Here is a 16042-nt window from a genome sequence, read left to right on the forward strand (position 1 = left end):
CACTTAAGTATCTTATTAACTCTAAAACTGCTTCAGTGTAACTTTAACACCTGCTGGTGTTGCCATATGAACACAGAGTGGTGTTAATTCAACACCGGTGAAGCACTGACAAGGATGTGTGTTTTTTGTTGTTTTTTTCCAATATATACATTTGTATTTGAATTTGAATTTGAGGAAACAGTGGACTTGGGCTCATGTTTCTTTATCAGGAGGATGGACAGATAACTTCTCTATAAACATCTGAACACAAACCATTTTTTAAGCAGTGAGTCATGTTGGGTGAGGATCACTGTACATCAGATCATATCAGGTAAGATCTTCTTTCTCCTCTTAATGATCCTCATCAGTCTATTTATGTCAAAAAGCATGTATTGATGTGTGTAGTTACAGTTGTGTATATAGTTGAGTAATTTGGGCTTTGACAAGGTCAGGACTGTTACTGTAAATCCTTTAACATTTTTAAGAATGAAACTTTATGAATAACTCCAGAGCACCAATTTTCAGATCTGATGTTTTTGGGAAACCGTCATTCTAAGATGATTCGTATATGATAATTCCTGGGAAACACAAAAAACGTAATTTCATCATTTCTCAACAAAATCCCCGGTGTTGAATTAACATTTCTCAGTGTTCATATGGAAACCACCAGCAGGTGTTAAAGTAACACTGAAGCAGTGTTAGAGTTAATAGGATACTGAAGTGATTCATTGAGTGATGATTGTTTGATTATTGAAGACACCTGTTGATAATGAGCAGAATCACTGAAGGACAGAAACACAAGAACTACAACTGACTTCAGCCACAGCTTTAGATGAAATCAACTGAAAAGACATTAAATCTCTCTTATTACAAACCACACTGATTTTATTTCTTTCAGACCTCTAAATTTCTTTTAGAAAATTCAAAGGTTTAGATGTTGAGGATTTATTGAAAATGTAGAGTGGGACCATATGTAACTTAAGCAGTGTTGGTTTAAAACTGGGGATTTTGCTGTGTATAAATTTGAATTTGAGAAGGAAACAGTGGACGTGGGCTCATGTTTCTTTATCAGGATGATGGACAGATAACTTCTCCATAAACATGAACACAAACCAATTGTTTTAGTTAAGCAGTCAATCGTGTTGGGTGAGGATCATCACTGTATATCAGCTTACATCAGGTAAGATCTTCTTTATGCTCATATAATGATCCTCAACAACAAAAACACAACAAAACACAATTTGGTAAAAAGAAAGCCAGAAACAAAGATGATCAAGTGATAGTTTTTTTTCACAAAGTAAAAATAAAAAGTGGTATTTGGTTATTAATATATCTTTTTTTCTCCAACAATATTTGGCACAGATCAGGCATTCTGAATTTAGATTTTTTTTAAATGCATTGTGGGAGAAAAAAAGCTTCCCACTGAGCAAAGTTATGTCCAAAAGACGTCTTTTCAATGTCTTTGCCGTACGTTGAAAAGACGTCCACTGAGGAGCCAGAATGAAAGTTTTTATGACGTCTGTTTTTGACGTGTTCTGCACGTCCGATATAGAAGTTCATGGAACCTCAAGGTTAAAAACTAGTTCAAATTGTGGACATATTTTCCATTTGTAATTGCAAAGCAACTCACAGACAGTGTGTGTTTGTCCAGAAATCATGAAAATAAAAGAAAATTTGCTCACACCTTTAGACACTTTAGACAACTTATCATCTGTAATTCACACATCTTTGGATTGTGAGAGAATCGTGGGATTCAATCCAGGATCTTCTTGCTGTGAGGAGACAGTGTTTCCCACTGAGACACTGGTGCTGCCCTTAATCACAGACATAAGACACACTTTGACTATTTCTGTCAGACGTCTACAGAAGCTCTTACTGAGAATTAACAGAGCTTTAGATGTTGATGTTTGTTTCATTTGAAGTCACCATTGTGGTGGGAAGCGTTTGCTTTAGTTGGGCTCCTGGTCCCTGTACTTGAGTTAGCTTTTTTTGGATGTTATAACTGTGTGTGCGAAACACAATGGCTGAGAAAGCAAAGATAAAGTGTCTTCAGATCTTGTCAGCTCCTTGTTGATGACTAAATCATCAGAAGTCTAGAATCTGATGTTGTGCTTTTGAGTTTTATGTTCTTGTTCGTCAAATAATTTGTTTATAGCCACTGTAACCTTGTGAATCTGCTGTATTGATACGAATAGCAATAAAACATTCACTTATCCTAAAAGATGAAAAAACAGCAGGTGCACATTGTTTTGAGAAAATATTTCTCATAGTCACACACAGACATCAAGATTTTGCATATGATTCACAACCACGGTGACAATCAAGCATGAGTTTTGTACTTTGAAGCTACCCATCATGCATTGCAGCATTAAGTTTTTTTTATTATGATTGTCACCGTTGTTGTGAATCATATGAAAAATCTTGATGTCTGCGTGTGAATATGTGGAATATTTTCTCAAAACAATGTGCACATGCTGTTTTATCATCTTCCAGGATAAGTGATTATTTTATTGCTATTAGTCCCGGTACAGTGGATTCACAAGGTTATAGTATATAAACAAATTATTATTTGCCAAACAAGAACATAAAACTCAAAAGCACAACATCAGATTCTAGACTTCTGATGATTTAGTCATCAACAAGGAGCTGACAACACCTGAAGTCACTTTATCTTTGCTTTCTCAGCCATAACTATTGTGTTTCACACAAACAGTTACAGCTGCCAAAGAAAAGCTAACACAAATACGGGGTCCAAGAGTCCAACTAAAGCAAACGCTTCCCACCACAATGGTGACTTCAAATAAAACATAAACATCAACATCTAAAGCTCTGTTAATTCTCAGTAAGAGCTTCTGTAAATGTCTGACAGAAATAGTCAAAGTGTGTCTTACAACACTGTCTGACAAACACACACTGTCTGTGAGTTGCTTTGCAATTACAAATGGGAAATATGTCCACAATGAGCACATTTGAACTAGTTTTTAACCTTGAGGTTCCATGAACGTCTATATCGGACGTGCAGAACACGTCAAAAACAGACGTCATAAAAACTTTCATTCTGGCTCCTCAGTGGACGTCTTTTCAACGTACGGCTCTAGGGGCAAAGACATTGAAAAGATGTCTTTTGGACATAACTTTGCTCAGTGGGTTTAGACACACACAGATTTCAAGAATTATTCAACTGGATTTTACTATGTTGTTGCATTGTGCTTTGACAATAAATGTTTAAAACTCTCTTTGTTTTAAAATGTTAACTATAATGCAAATTCATAAATGCTGTGGAATATTTTCCATGTGTGTTTGAAACCGAGAAAAGGTTGAGGATTGAAAAAAAAAAAAGTCAAATCAATTCAATGGCTAATGTGTTTATTCTCTGACTGTAAAGGAAACTCATCCTCTGAACTGGTTTGTGATCAAGAGAAATACATCGGATTGTCAAATGGCTTCCACCTTTGATAAAAGTACGTGTTTTTCTTGTCTTTAAAGGCTGGTTTTTATTGCTCCAAAAGCTTTATATAACTTGAACTGCGGTCAGATGATGAATATAGATTTCTCAAACTCAAAATTCTAATACAATTCTTCAGTTGTTTTATTGGATTTCCTTATTTCAGGTTTTATAATCTCACTGAAGACCATCTCTGTTATTCTGTGTGAGTATAAGCAGTGTTTTTTGCTTTTGTTGATCACTTCATGTGTGTTGATCAATCCCAGAAGCATTCGTGTGCTGACACAGTCCTGTTGGGAGCAGTAAAGTTTTAATGTAAAATATAAATGATGTTATTTGGGTTTGAGCTATTCAGTTTGGACACAATTAAAGTCTCTCAAGCACACATTTAGCATTTTAGGATCCGTTTGGGTTGAATTCATTTTCTTTCCCTTGAAACCTCCTGAATTGTTTGGTCATGTACATTAGCAATGCATTCAGTTATGATAAAAGCACAACTACAATGTGCTGATGATTGAGCAACCACTCAAAATAACCACGGAATTTGTGACAATTATTTCATTCTTAACTCAACTTTGGTATTAAAGGTCCTATGGCATGGCATTTTTCTATTATTTTATAATGTTTCCTGAGGTGTACTTATTTTATGATGTAAAAATCATACTAACAATATGTCATAATTTAGAAATAAAAGGCATTTTTTTCTATACTGATGTTTGCCCTCTGGCTGAATGCCCTGTTTCAAGAGGCGTGTCTGCTGTGAGACCTCAGTAAAAACGGCCACTGTTGTGATTGGCTGACATCACGCATTTGAAATGAGCGGAGGTGGCGTGATTTAACGAGGTCTACGAGGCACGAGCAGGCACGAGTCTTCCAGAGAGACGGATGGACCGGAGTTCACTTCTCATCAGTTCTGTCAGTCTCAGTTCAGTGAACTGTTGTAGTTACTAGGATAAACTACAGGTTATCCGTTTATTTCTAGTCGGAGGGGCTGTCACTCATGTCAGAAAGTTAGTAACTCTAGTAAATTATGGATCAGCGCTGACTGGAGACGCGAACCGTTTAGAACGATTCAGTCCGATTTGGTAAACTGGTTCGGTTCACTAAAAAGAACCGGTTCAAAAGAATGATTCTTTCACGAACCGGATATCACGGACCAGAGACGGAGTGATTCATAGTGATTGCTAACAAAGTTATTTATAGTACACAGCAAAATCCCCAGTGTTAAATTAACACTCCTCAGTGTACATATGTGTCCACACTACAGGGTGTTAAAAGTAACACTTAAGAAGTGTTAAAGTTAATGAGATAAAAGTAATTAATTAAGTGATGATTGACCATTAGTGATGAGAAACACAAGAACTACAACTTCAGCCACAGCTTTAGATGCAATCCACTGAAGATAAAAGAACACATTAAATCTCTGAAGATCTCAGCAGAGGAGGATTAAACAACTCCACAAACAGCATTACCAGCTTCACACATTACTAACCAGACTGACTTTATTTCTGTCAGACGTCTACAGAAGCTCTTACTGAGGTTTAGATGTTGATGATTTATTGAAAATAATTGTTTTGTTTGACGCCACCATTATGGTGATCAGTGTTGCTTTAGTTGGGGTCTTGACCCTTGACTTGTTAGCATTTTTTTTTCTCTGGCTGCTGTAGCTGTTTGTTACGGTGAGAACAGCAAGAGAAAATTGATGATGACAAGTTGATGACAGATTATGTTGTCTTGTTGTTGGTGATACAGTTGTTATCATCATATAGTGCCTTATTTGCTGAGAGTCATTGATTATAGTAGCCTTGTGACTCTACAGCAGGAGATCCAGCAGTGTTTTCGTCAGATAAACTGATCAACGTTTAAAATGTGTACAGTCTTGTTTTCCAGTTTAATCACACAATAAGCACTCAAACTCCTGCGAGTTATTCTCACACACAGACATCAAGAATCAGCCTATGAATCTCAACAATGGTGACATGATTCATGCCGCAATGCATTCTGGGTGCATCATGCAAAACTCATCAATGGCTCCTAGAATGTATTGAGGCTTGAAGCATGTCACCATTGTTGAGATTCATAGGCAGATTCTTGATGTCTGTGTGTGAGTTAATCTAGCAGGAGTAAGAAGTGATTAGTGTAGAATCTGCTTTAAAACCTATTCAGCTTTACTGATTAAAAACTATCTGGTTCTTTCCTGGAATCACAGTAAAAAATAAAGTTAATAGTATATTGCTCAGACTCAGCCATAAGATCAGTGATTAAAATCACGATACAATGATCATATTCTTATCACTGAGCAGCCGACAGCATCTGATTGTGTTTTCTCTTGCTTTTCTTGCCATTGCAAACTCAGTTACAGCAGCCAGAGAATTTCTAACATTAAAATGTCATCAAACTGCCCGACTAAAGAAAACACTGGTCACCATGATGGTGACATTAAAAAAAGTTTCAACACAAAATCAAAAAATTTTAAATTCTCAATAAGAGCTTCTGTAGACGTCTGACAGAAATAAACTCAGTCTGGTTAGTAATGTGTGAAGCTGGTAATGCTGTTTGTGGAGTTGTTTAATCCTCCTCTGCTGAGATCTTCAGAGATTTAATGTGTTCTTTTATCTTCAGTTGATTTCATCTAAAGCTGTGGCTGAAGTAAGTTGTAGTTCTTGTGTTTCTCATCTCTAATGGTCAATCATCACTTAATTAATCACTTAATTATCCCATTAACTTTAACACTTCTTAAGTGTTACTTTTAACACCCTGTAGTGTGGACACATATGTACACTGAGGAGTGTTAATTTAACACTGGGGATTTTGCTGTGTAACTACTGAGTTATGAGAGCGCTGTTAGCGCAAGTTTATTTTGTTTGTATCTGAGAGTTCTGAATAAACACGAGTCCCAGTCATGCCGAGCCCGTCTTCATTATTATTCTACCAACTTTGTAACACATGCAATGTACCTTGACAGCTGTCGATATGAACGAGTTACGAGTAAGTGTTGATTATAGCATTATTTTTAGATATTTTCCTATCATATGAAAAGCGTCAGTGTAGCATTGAGTACACAGCGCAAACAAAGACACAACAGCAGTAATCGAATGTAATCCAGTTTATTGTGGGTCTAGGCTGGCTAGCCCAGATACGCTCAAGCTTAACCTTAACATTCTGCTTAATCTCGCGCCGCGTTTGGTGCCTCTGCTGTGGGCCAGATGCAGTACTGGGGGTCGGTGATGTTGAAGGCCGACCGGTCAGTGCAGCCCGAGCCTCGGTATGCGTGAGGTTTATATCTAAAGAGATGTGAGTCTGCCGATGTTGAGCAGAAACTCACAACTATATGCACATTTTAGAACAGATAAACGCGATGAGGACGTACAAAAACACTGACTCACAAGATAGAAAACACGAAAACATCGTTCTGTCGGGAGAGAGAGAAGCCGCAGCATGTGCACGAATAATAAAGTTCTGTGTGAACTTGAATAATTAGCTACACATCAGAAATCACTGATCACAGATCAGAAGGAACTGAAAAAAGACTTATGTTTTCATTTATACATCCAAACACTGAGAAACTGCCAGCATTCACTCGTTCACAAGCCATGATCTCTCGAGGACAAACAAATATGGCGCTCGCATGGGTGTGCCAAATTCTCTGGGCGGAGGAAAGGGAGGTAACCGTTCCTGTAATGACTTCATAACTGGAGACTTCCAGATTGGCTAGTCTGGCCTGTCATTTTCTCAAAGGCAGAGAAAGACAGCCAGAACTCAATTTTACACCGATCAAACATTCTAGCCACTTATTCAGTATTCAAGGCAATATGCAGGCTAGGGGAACTCATATTAATGTTGAAAACCAATTTCATGCCATGGGACCTTTAATGTGGTTAATGTGGTCAGTCAAACAGTTGAGTTGAAGTTCAATTGTTCAGCCATGAATATTTCAGCTACTCCCTCTCATGCCGTTCTAAACCCATAAGTCTGTCTTTATTCAGTGGAAGAATATCCTGACCGCTATTTTTTTTTTTTTTTTAGTATTAAGTTAATGTGAATGGAATTAACCTATCAATTGCTAAAGTACTAAAAAAGTATCCTGAATGAATTCTAAGTCTTCTGCAATTATATGATAGGTTTGTAGCCTAGAAATCTAGACACACCCTAGCGGCAGAACATTTATTTTGCAGCAAGTGTAGTCTAGCAACTCTCTGTAGACCTGAGAGCTGGAAAAACCAAACTCTGGTCAGGCCAATCACAGCGTGTGTTGAGTCGGTGGGTGGGCTTAACATAATGACGGCACGTCACGGCAGAGTTGCGGAGGTTCTGCGTGCTACTCGTAAACAAAGAAGCTGACGAACAGCGGTCTTTTGAATCGGCTTTGGCCGCGACTCTGGAAGACTTGGAGTTAAGCTTTTCTTTGAGAAAAGAACGACACTGAAGTTATTCTTAAGAAAAGAAGATATGTTCGAAGTTTTGCCTACACTGTAAAAAAAAAATCAGGTCTCCAATTGAAAATGTTCTAGTGAGCGATCACATCTAAATTTTTCAGTTGGCCAAATTGAATTTCTGTGAATTGATGCAATTTAATTCAATTAAAATTCAAGAAATTCAATTTGGCCAACTGAACATTTCAGATGTGATCGCTCACTAAAAAAAGTTTAAAATGGAGGCCTGATTTTTTTTTACAGTGTACCGGATACGGCGAAAGTCTATCAACTAACGTTAGCTCGACTTCACCTTCTTCGCTCTGGTTGGTTGTGGCGCTCATGGCGCTATCCAATTGTGTGCAGAGGGAATTTGAAAGACAACCGTTCATCCCGCCCCTCGGATTGAGCCCTGTCAATGGTGAGTTTCCAGACCCAACATCTTGATGTGGGTCTGGCTTGTCAGGCTAATGGGTTTGTGTAAGACTGGAATAATGTGGACTACAAAAATGCCCCACACGACGTATAGTCTGTGTGATAACTAATGCTGAGTTCACATGCTCTCGGAATTATCGTAAATACGAGTTTCCTAGATAAAAATTGCACATGAACGGCCTCCCATTTCGAAATTTGAGTGCAATGAGCTTGTACTCACGAATTCAGAAGTGGGAATTATCAAATTTCCGATAGCACATGAAGGCAGCATAAGTTACAGGTGACATGGGCTGTGTTCGAAATCGCCCCCTATACCCTTAAATAGGGCACTAGTTGAGGGAACAGCCATTTGTAGTGGTGTCCGAAACCATAGTGGACGTTTTTGAGTGCACTCATTCAATCCCACAATGCACCGCAATAACGAGTGTACAGCCGATGTAGTACGAGCAATGGCTGGAGAAGAGGCTTGTTCGATCGGCTCATAAGTACCTCGAGAGCATTTCGAGAGCAAACGACTTGTTATACTTTTGAATCGCTCTCACTCTCAACCATAGACTGTGCTCTCAACTCACTGTGAGAGTCGCGCGCTGGATGAGTTACCGCTGTCCGATTCGCCCCGTATACCCTCATTCTCCATTACTCCACTAGTCCTTGAAGGAGTCAATGAAAACGAGTGAGCGAATTCTGACACTGAAGGTGCCGGAGGGGATGTCGTTTTGTTTGAGCTTTGCTTGTTTGTTAAAATAAAATAAAAAATTTATAAAAAATGCATAAAGTGTGGTACACAGCAAAATCCCCAGTGTTAAATTAACACTACTCAGTGTGCATATGTGTCCACACTACAGAGTGTTAAAAGTAACACTTAAGAAGTGTTAAAGTTAATGAGATAATTAAGTGATTAATTAAGTTATGATTGACCATTAGTGATGAGAAACACAAGAACTACAATTGACTTCAGCCACAGCTTTAGATGAAACAACTGAAGATAAAAGAAGACATTAAATCTCTGAAGATCTCAGCAGAGGAGGATTAAACAACTCCACAATCAGCATTACCAGCTTCACACATTACTAACCAGACTGACTTTATTTCTGTCAGACGACAACAGAAGCTCTTATTGAGAATTACTTTTTTGTTTATTTTGTGTTGAAACTTTTTTAATGTCACCATCATGGTGATTAGTGTTTTCTTTAGTTGGGCAGTTTGATGAAATGTTTCATGTTAGTGTTTCTCTGGCTGCTGTAACTGAGTTTACAATGGCAAGAAAAGCAAGAGTAAACACTCAGATGCTGTCAGCTGCTCAGTGATAAGAATATGATCATTGTATAGTGATTTAAATCACTGATTAATTCTGTTTTTACTGTGATTCCAGGAAAGATCCGGATCAGTTTTAATCAATAAAGCTGAATATGTTTTAAAGCTGATTGTACATCAATCACTTCTAACTCCTGCAAGACTAACTCACACACAGACATAAAGAATCAGCCTATGAATCTCAACAATGGTGACATGCTTCATGAAGCAATGCATTCTGGGAGCCATGGATGAGTTTTGCATGATGCACCCAGAATGCATTGCGGCATGAAGCATGTCACCATTGTTGAGATTCATAGGCTGATTCTTGATGTCTGTGTGTGAGATAATCTTGCAGGAGTTAGAAGTGCTTATTGTGTGATGTGTTATTAAACCGGAAAACAAGACTTATGTACATGTTTTAAACATTGATCAGTTTATCTGATGAAAATGTTGCTAGATCTCCTGCTGTAGAGTCACAATGCCACTATAATCAATGACTCTCAGGATATCTGCAAATAAGGCCAGTATATGATAACAACTGTATCACCAACAACAAGCCAACATCCTCTGTCATCAACTTGTCATCATCAATTTTCTCTTGCTGTTCTTACTGTAACAAATAGTTACAGCAGTCAGAGAGAAAGTGCTGACAAGTCAAGGGTCAAGACCCCAACTAAAGCAACACTGATCACCATAATGGTGGCGTCAAACAAAACAATTATTTTCAATAAATCATCAACATCTAAACCTCAGTAAGAGCTTCTGTAGACGTCTGACAGAAATAAAGTCAGTCTGGTTAGTAATGTGTGAAGCTGGTAATGCTGTCTGTGGAGTTGTTTAATCCTCCTCTGCTGAGATCTTCAGAGATTTAATGTCTACTTTTATCTTCAGTTGATTTCATCTAAAGCTGTGGCTGAAGTTGTACTTCTTGTGTTTCTCATCACTAATGGTCAATCATCACTTAATTAATCACTTAATTATCTCATTAACGTTAACACTTCTGAAGTGTTACTTTTAACACCCTGTAGTGTGGACACATATATACACTGAGGAGTGTTAATTTAACACTGGGGATTTTGCTGTGTAATTGTCACGCGCAGTGTGTATACCTGCACGAGTATTCCCACAAGATTTTTTCTCAGAGAACAGCTGCTGCATCACCACGTCGTGCTTTTACGAAATATTATCTTCCATTGTTCTTCAAATTATAGAACTGAGAGAACAACAAAATGAAAAACTTTTCATACAACAAGACGTCCTATTCTCTTACGCAATGGTCAACAGCTTGTAAGTCAACAAGCTTAAAGTTAACTATAGCGCTCTCTACTTGTGTGGCACTGAACTTACTGGGAAATAGTGTACAAGGAATAATAATAAAGTAACTCATTAGCATTTATTTAAAAAAGTAATAACTTTATTTTTATGTAAAAAAAAATTGTACATAGTAGCTTATAGTATTATATACTATATAGTAGGCTACTAAACTATATTGCATGGGCGTCGGAAGCAAAAAAAAAAGAAAAAAATGTGGGTGATCCTTTCACAGAATTTTTACTGGAGTAACTGTTAGATGCCATTTACATTAAATATATCGCCTTATTTACTAAACGTCTGGATGGGGCAGAAAAATTTATGGAAAACCATTAATCTGCCTTTTGCTGAACTCGCTCTACTCCCTTTTCCCATCCCATATCAGATCAGAAAGGCATTTTTTTTCAATCAAAATTAAGAAAATATTAGAAAAGTGGAAATAAAGCATCTAATGTGTTTAATAATAAGTGTTTATCGGTTAGGGCAGTGGTTCCCAACCACGTTCATGGAGGACCCCCAACAGTGAACAGTTTGCATGTCTCCTCAATCAAACACACCTGATGCAGGTCATCAGCTCATTAGTAGTTACTCCAAGACCTGATGACAAAGGACACATCCAAAATGTGCACTTTTGGGGGTCCTCCAGGTACACAGTAAATTCCCTGGTGTTGAATTAACACCGCTCTGTGTTCATATGGGAACCACCCGCAGGGTGTTAAAGTAACACTGAAGCAGTTTTAGAGTTAATAATATACTTAAGTGATTAATTGAAGCAGTGTTAGAGTTAATAAGATACTTAAGTGATTCATTGAGTGATGATTGTTTGATTATTGACGACACCTGATGATAATGAGCAGAATCACTGAAGGAAAGAGAAACACAAGAACTACTACTGACTTCAGCCACAGCCTTAGATGAAATCAACTGAAGACATTAAATCTCTCTTATTACAAACCAGATTGACTTTATTTCTGACATCTACAGAAGTTCTTATTGAGAATTAACAGAGGTTTAGAGGTTGATGTTTTATTGAAAATATTTGGTTACCCTTATGGAGATCAGTGTGTCCTTTAGCTGGGCAGTTTGACTCTTGGCTTTTGATTTCAGATTGTGGTCTTTGTAACAGTGTTTACTCAAACACAAACACATAATTTATTGCATAAGAAGCGTTAAACTAAAATGGCCATGTGATATATCTTTCAACATCATAGACGAGACGGGTAATTGACACATAAAAAATAAAATTGTCAAATTGCTATTAATAGATTTTCACCAGCAATCATTTCTTGCCAGATACCGAATATTCTGAATTTTGTTATTTTAATACATTGTGAAGAAAAACTCTTTAGGCACACCCACACAAACATCAATAATCCGCATATTAATCTCAATGACGGTGACATGCTTCATGCTGCAATGCATGCTGGGATATATAATCATCATAGTATAACACGCATGACTCCCAGCATGCATTGCAGCATGTCACCATTGTTGAGATTCATATGATGATTCTTGATGTCTGTGTGCGCAAACCTTTTTTTCCCCCCGAATGTATCTAAAAATCAAAATTTAGGATGACTGATCTGTGGCAGTAAAGCATTTATGGTGAAAATCTATTAAAACAACTTTTATTAACATTTCTATTATCCACTTTTCTCAAAGATTAGTTTGGTCACAAAAAAATCTTTATGATGATAACTATTTCACCTGATCATTTATGTTTATGGATTCCTTTGCAACAAAGTATGTGTTCCAGTAAACTCTGTTACTAAGACCACAAAATGACATAAAAGGCCAAGTCAAACTGCCCAACTAAAATAAACTGATCTCCATAACGGTGATAATGTCTTAAAGTGGTGAAGAAAACACGGCACGGCAAGCTAAAAACCTGCAAATAAAAATAAAAACTAACATTAATGACAAAGCTCCCCTGCATCACATCTGGCAAGAGACAGAACAGAAGTTTCTTCATTATATAATGAGGATGAGACGAATGAATGGACATAAGAAAATCACGAGCTGGACCTGTTTGATATTAAAAGGCAATAACTTAAGCCCTGAAAGAGGCCGACACCAAACGCACCGTGTTCAACAGTCACATATCACACAAATGACTTAATTTCCTTATTACCTATTGTTTTAGACATATAAGACATGAGGAAAATAAAACTATTGGCTACAGGCTAACATTAGATAATTATGTGGTAAACGAGAACACACGCATGAACAATGAATGCATGAACTCGTGATTCTACAAAATGTCTTTTAAACTTCATACCCAGTCATAAAGCAAAACTCTGGAGAATAATTTCAGTGTTAAATACTCACCAACGTCTTTGTGAGATGAATATCTCTATTCTCTTGGGAATGTCTGTTTCGGTCTTCAGCACCTGCTGATTCAGCTCCGCGCGCTCCCGCGTCTCCGCATTTGAAATCTCCACAGGAACGGTTTTCTTCAAGTGCATTTTGCGCATGCGTATACCGTTTTTTGGACGTAGGACTTGTTCAGCCAACATGGATTTTTCACTTCTACTTCATAGATTGACTGAGCACAATTAAATATGTGCGGTGAATATACAATTTTAATTTTGAGTGAAGACCTTAAGCTATGATTAGTACAATGCATCTTTTTGCATGGCGATAATTATTTGGAAGTCATTTATTGGGCCAATATGTAATGATCAATTTGCACAATTTTTTTCCCCATTTTTTTTTTTACAGTGTATAGGGGGTGATTTCGTGTGTGTTGCGTTCTTTAACCCTGTAGGCGGTTGAGTTAACTCGAGTAGATGCGGCACTGAATAAAACGGCCTATTTTGTCAAATAGGGTGTCAAATTTCGTTCGACCTCCCCTCCACTAGATGTCAGACATGTCATACTTCATCCCTGACTCAAAAAAACGTCATGCTTCTATAAAAAATCTTCGAGCAAGAGCGCATTGAATCAGTGTGAGCAAAAGCGGAGCTAGTGTGCGAGTGAGCCATTGTATCAGAGCAATATAGTTTAATGTCAGCGAGTATTTTCATTAGATTATTATTTTTATTATTTTCTAATGGCATCAATAAAGCTTACCCCGCAGTGTTGGGTCTTCTATTCGCGGACTCTGATTCTGAAGGGGAATATCTGCCTTCAGAAGATGACGTCCCACTGAGCAAAGTTATGTCCAAAAGACGTCTTTTCAATGCCTTTGCCCCTAGAGGCGTACGTTGAAAATACGTCCACTGAGGAGCCAGAATGAAAGTTTTTATGACGTCTGTTTTTGACGTGTTCTGCACGTCCGATATAGCATTCATGGAACCTCAAGGTTTAAAACTAGTAATGTGCTCATTGTGGACATATTTCCCATTTGTAATTGCAAAGCAACTCACAGACAGTGTGTGTTTGTTCAGAAATCATGAAAATAAAAGAAACTTAGCTCACACCTTTAGACACTTTAGACAACTTAGCATCTGGAATTCACACATCTTTGGATCATGAGATAATCGTGGGATTCAATGCAGGATCTTCTTGCTGTGAGGAGACAGTGTTTCCCACTGAGACACTGGTGCTGCCCTTAATCACAGACATAAGACACACTTTGACTATTTCTGTCAGACGTCTACAGAAGCTCTTACTGAGAATTAACAGAGGTTTAAATGTTGATATTTATGGTTAATTTGAAGTCACCGTATTTGTGATCGATTTTCTTTGGATGTTATAACTGTGTGTGTGTGGAACACAATAGTTATGGCTGAGAAAGCAAAGATAAAGTGACTTCAGGTGTTGTCAGCTCCTTGTTGATGACTAAATCATCAGAAGTCTGCATTTTATCATTTAAACGTGACTTTTCATGAAATTCTATTATCCAAGATGACCACCACCATATGATGTCATAATATGCAAATTAGATGGGAATGTAATCCCTATATAAACTTTGGGTCATCCTTAATATTTCTCTATTTTACAGAAAGTCTCTATCTTTTATCACTTTTAAAATATAGCCTTTTGAAATTAAGATGTCAAAATCGAACGTTTCAGGAAAAAACCTCTGGCGCCTAAAGGGTTAACGGTCCGCCTAGAAACAAATTCTTGTGGAAGAAGAACACCGGCGTGTTTACAACTGTGACTGAGCGCTTACCAGGATCAACTGAACGCTGGATTTTCAAAAGTATGTGAAGTTCGTGGCTCTATTGTTGTAATAAACTTGAACACGTTTATGTATGAATAATTTATAGATGCACGCCGGTCTGTTATTGCAGGGACATCGACTTTACATTTTCACACCCCTAAACATGACGCAGAACAAAATGAACTGTGATTGGTCGCGTTACATGTCAGTCAAACGTCCTCTTGTGCGATCCTTGACCAATTAAAGCTGCGATAGAGTCCAGACCTTCTGCCGTCAGTCTGAAGGTCTGGCTAAGAGAGACTACTGGTGACTTGACTAGAGTAGAAGTGAAATAGGACACACAAATCATACTGTACAGATTTCTGTTGTGCTTTTTTGTCAGTTTGGACAGAAAAGGCTTAAGAGTTTCAATATGGTAAAGATATGTTAGAATAATAGCAAATTCTAGAATAGACAGGAAATTCTTCTGTGTTCTGTGAAAGAAAGTCATACTGGTCTGTAACGACATGATGGTGAGTAAATGATGACAGAATTACTAAATACTACAGACTAACTATTCCTAAAGCCTGTCAAAGCTAGTTTTATTATGTGTTTATTTGTCCAGTTTACTGCCGTTTAATTTCACCCTTTATATTTGTTAATTTGTATTCATAATTATTTTTCAGATGTCTTTACAACTGCCACACAAATGACGACAACAACTGGTAATGTACTACAATGCTAGTCTGCATTTTCTCATATGCATGTGTGTAGCTTTGAATTGAACAGAATAGAGTTGTACAGTAACGGTTCACTCATTTTATCAATGCATTGATCACAAATTCTGCCTTTTCTAAACATTCTGTTTTGGTTATGGGAACATTAAAACAAGTTCCACCAACATTAAGAAAACTAGATATTTTAATTCCTAAAACAATCTTTCATCTTAATTTTAATTAACAAATAATTGTTAATAAATGCTCATTTGTAACATTCCAATAACATAATAATATCCAGCTTCCTTAATGTTAAAAGAACATCATTCAAAGGTTAGTATGATGTTCCTGAAAAAAATAT

At 37.3% G+C, this 16042-nt stretch overlaps 1 protein-coding gene across 1 annotated transcript in view; it reads left to right on the plus strand.

Moving 5' to 3' along the window:
- The first annotated feature begins 244 nt into the window (after window positions 1-244).
- LOC307123348 (uncharacterized protein) overlaps window positions 245-16042 on the plus strand; it is a 39870-nt gene continuing 24072 nt past the window's right edge. The window contains exons 1-5 of the mRNA XM_079811868.1: window positions 245-310; window positions 1105-1159; window positions 3365-3440; window positions 3591-3629; window positions 15652-15690. Of these exons, the coding sequence (XP_079667994.1) occupies window positions 3419-3440; window positions 3591-3629; window positions 15652-15690 (100 nt within the window). The 5' untranslated portion in view covers window positions 245-310; window positions 1105-1159; window positions 3365-3418. The remainder of the gene's footprint in view (window positions 311-1104; window positions 1160-3364; window positions 3441-3590; window positions 3630-15651; window positions 15691-16042) is intronic.

The sequence above is a fragment of the Gobio gobio genome (assembly GCF_949357685.1).
Source record: "Gobio gobio genome assembly, chromosome: 3".
Lineage (NCBI taxonomy): Eukaryota > Metazoa > Chordata > Actinopteri > Cypriniformes > Gobionidae > Gobio > Gobio gobio.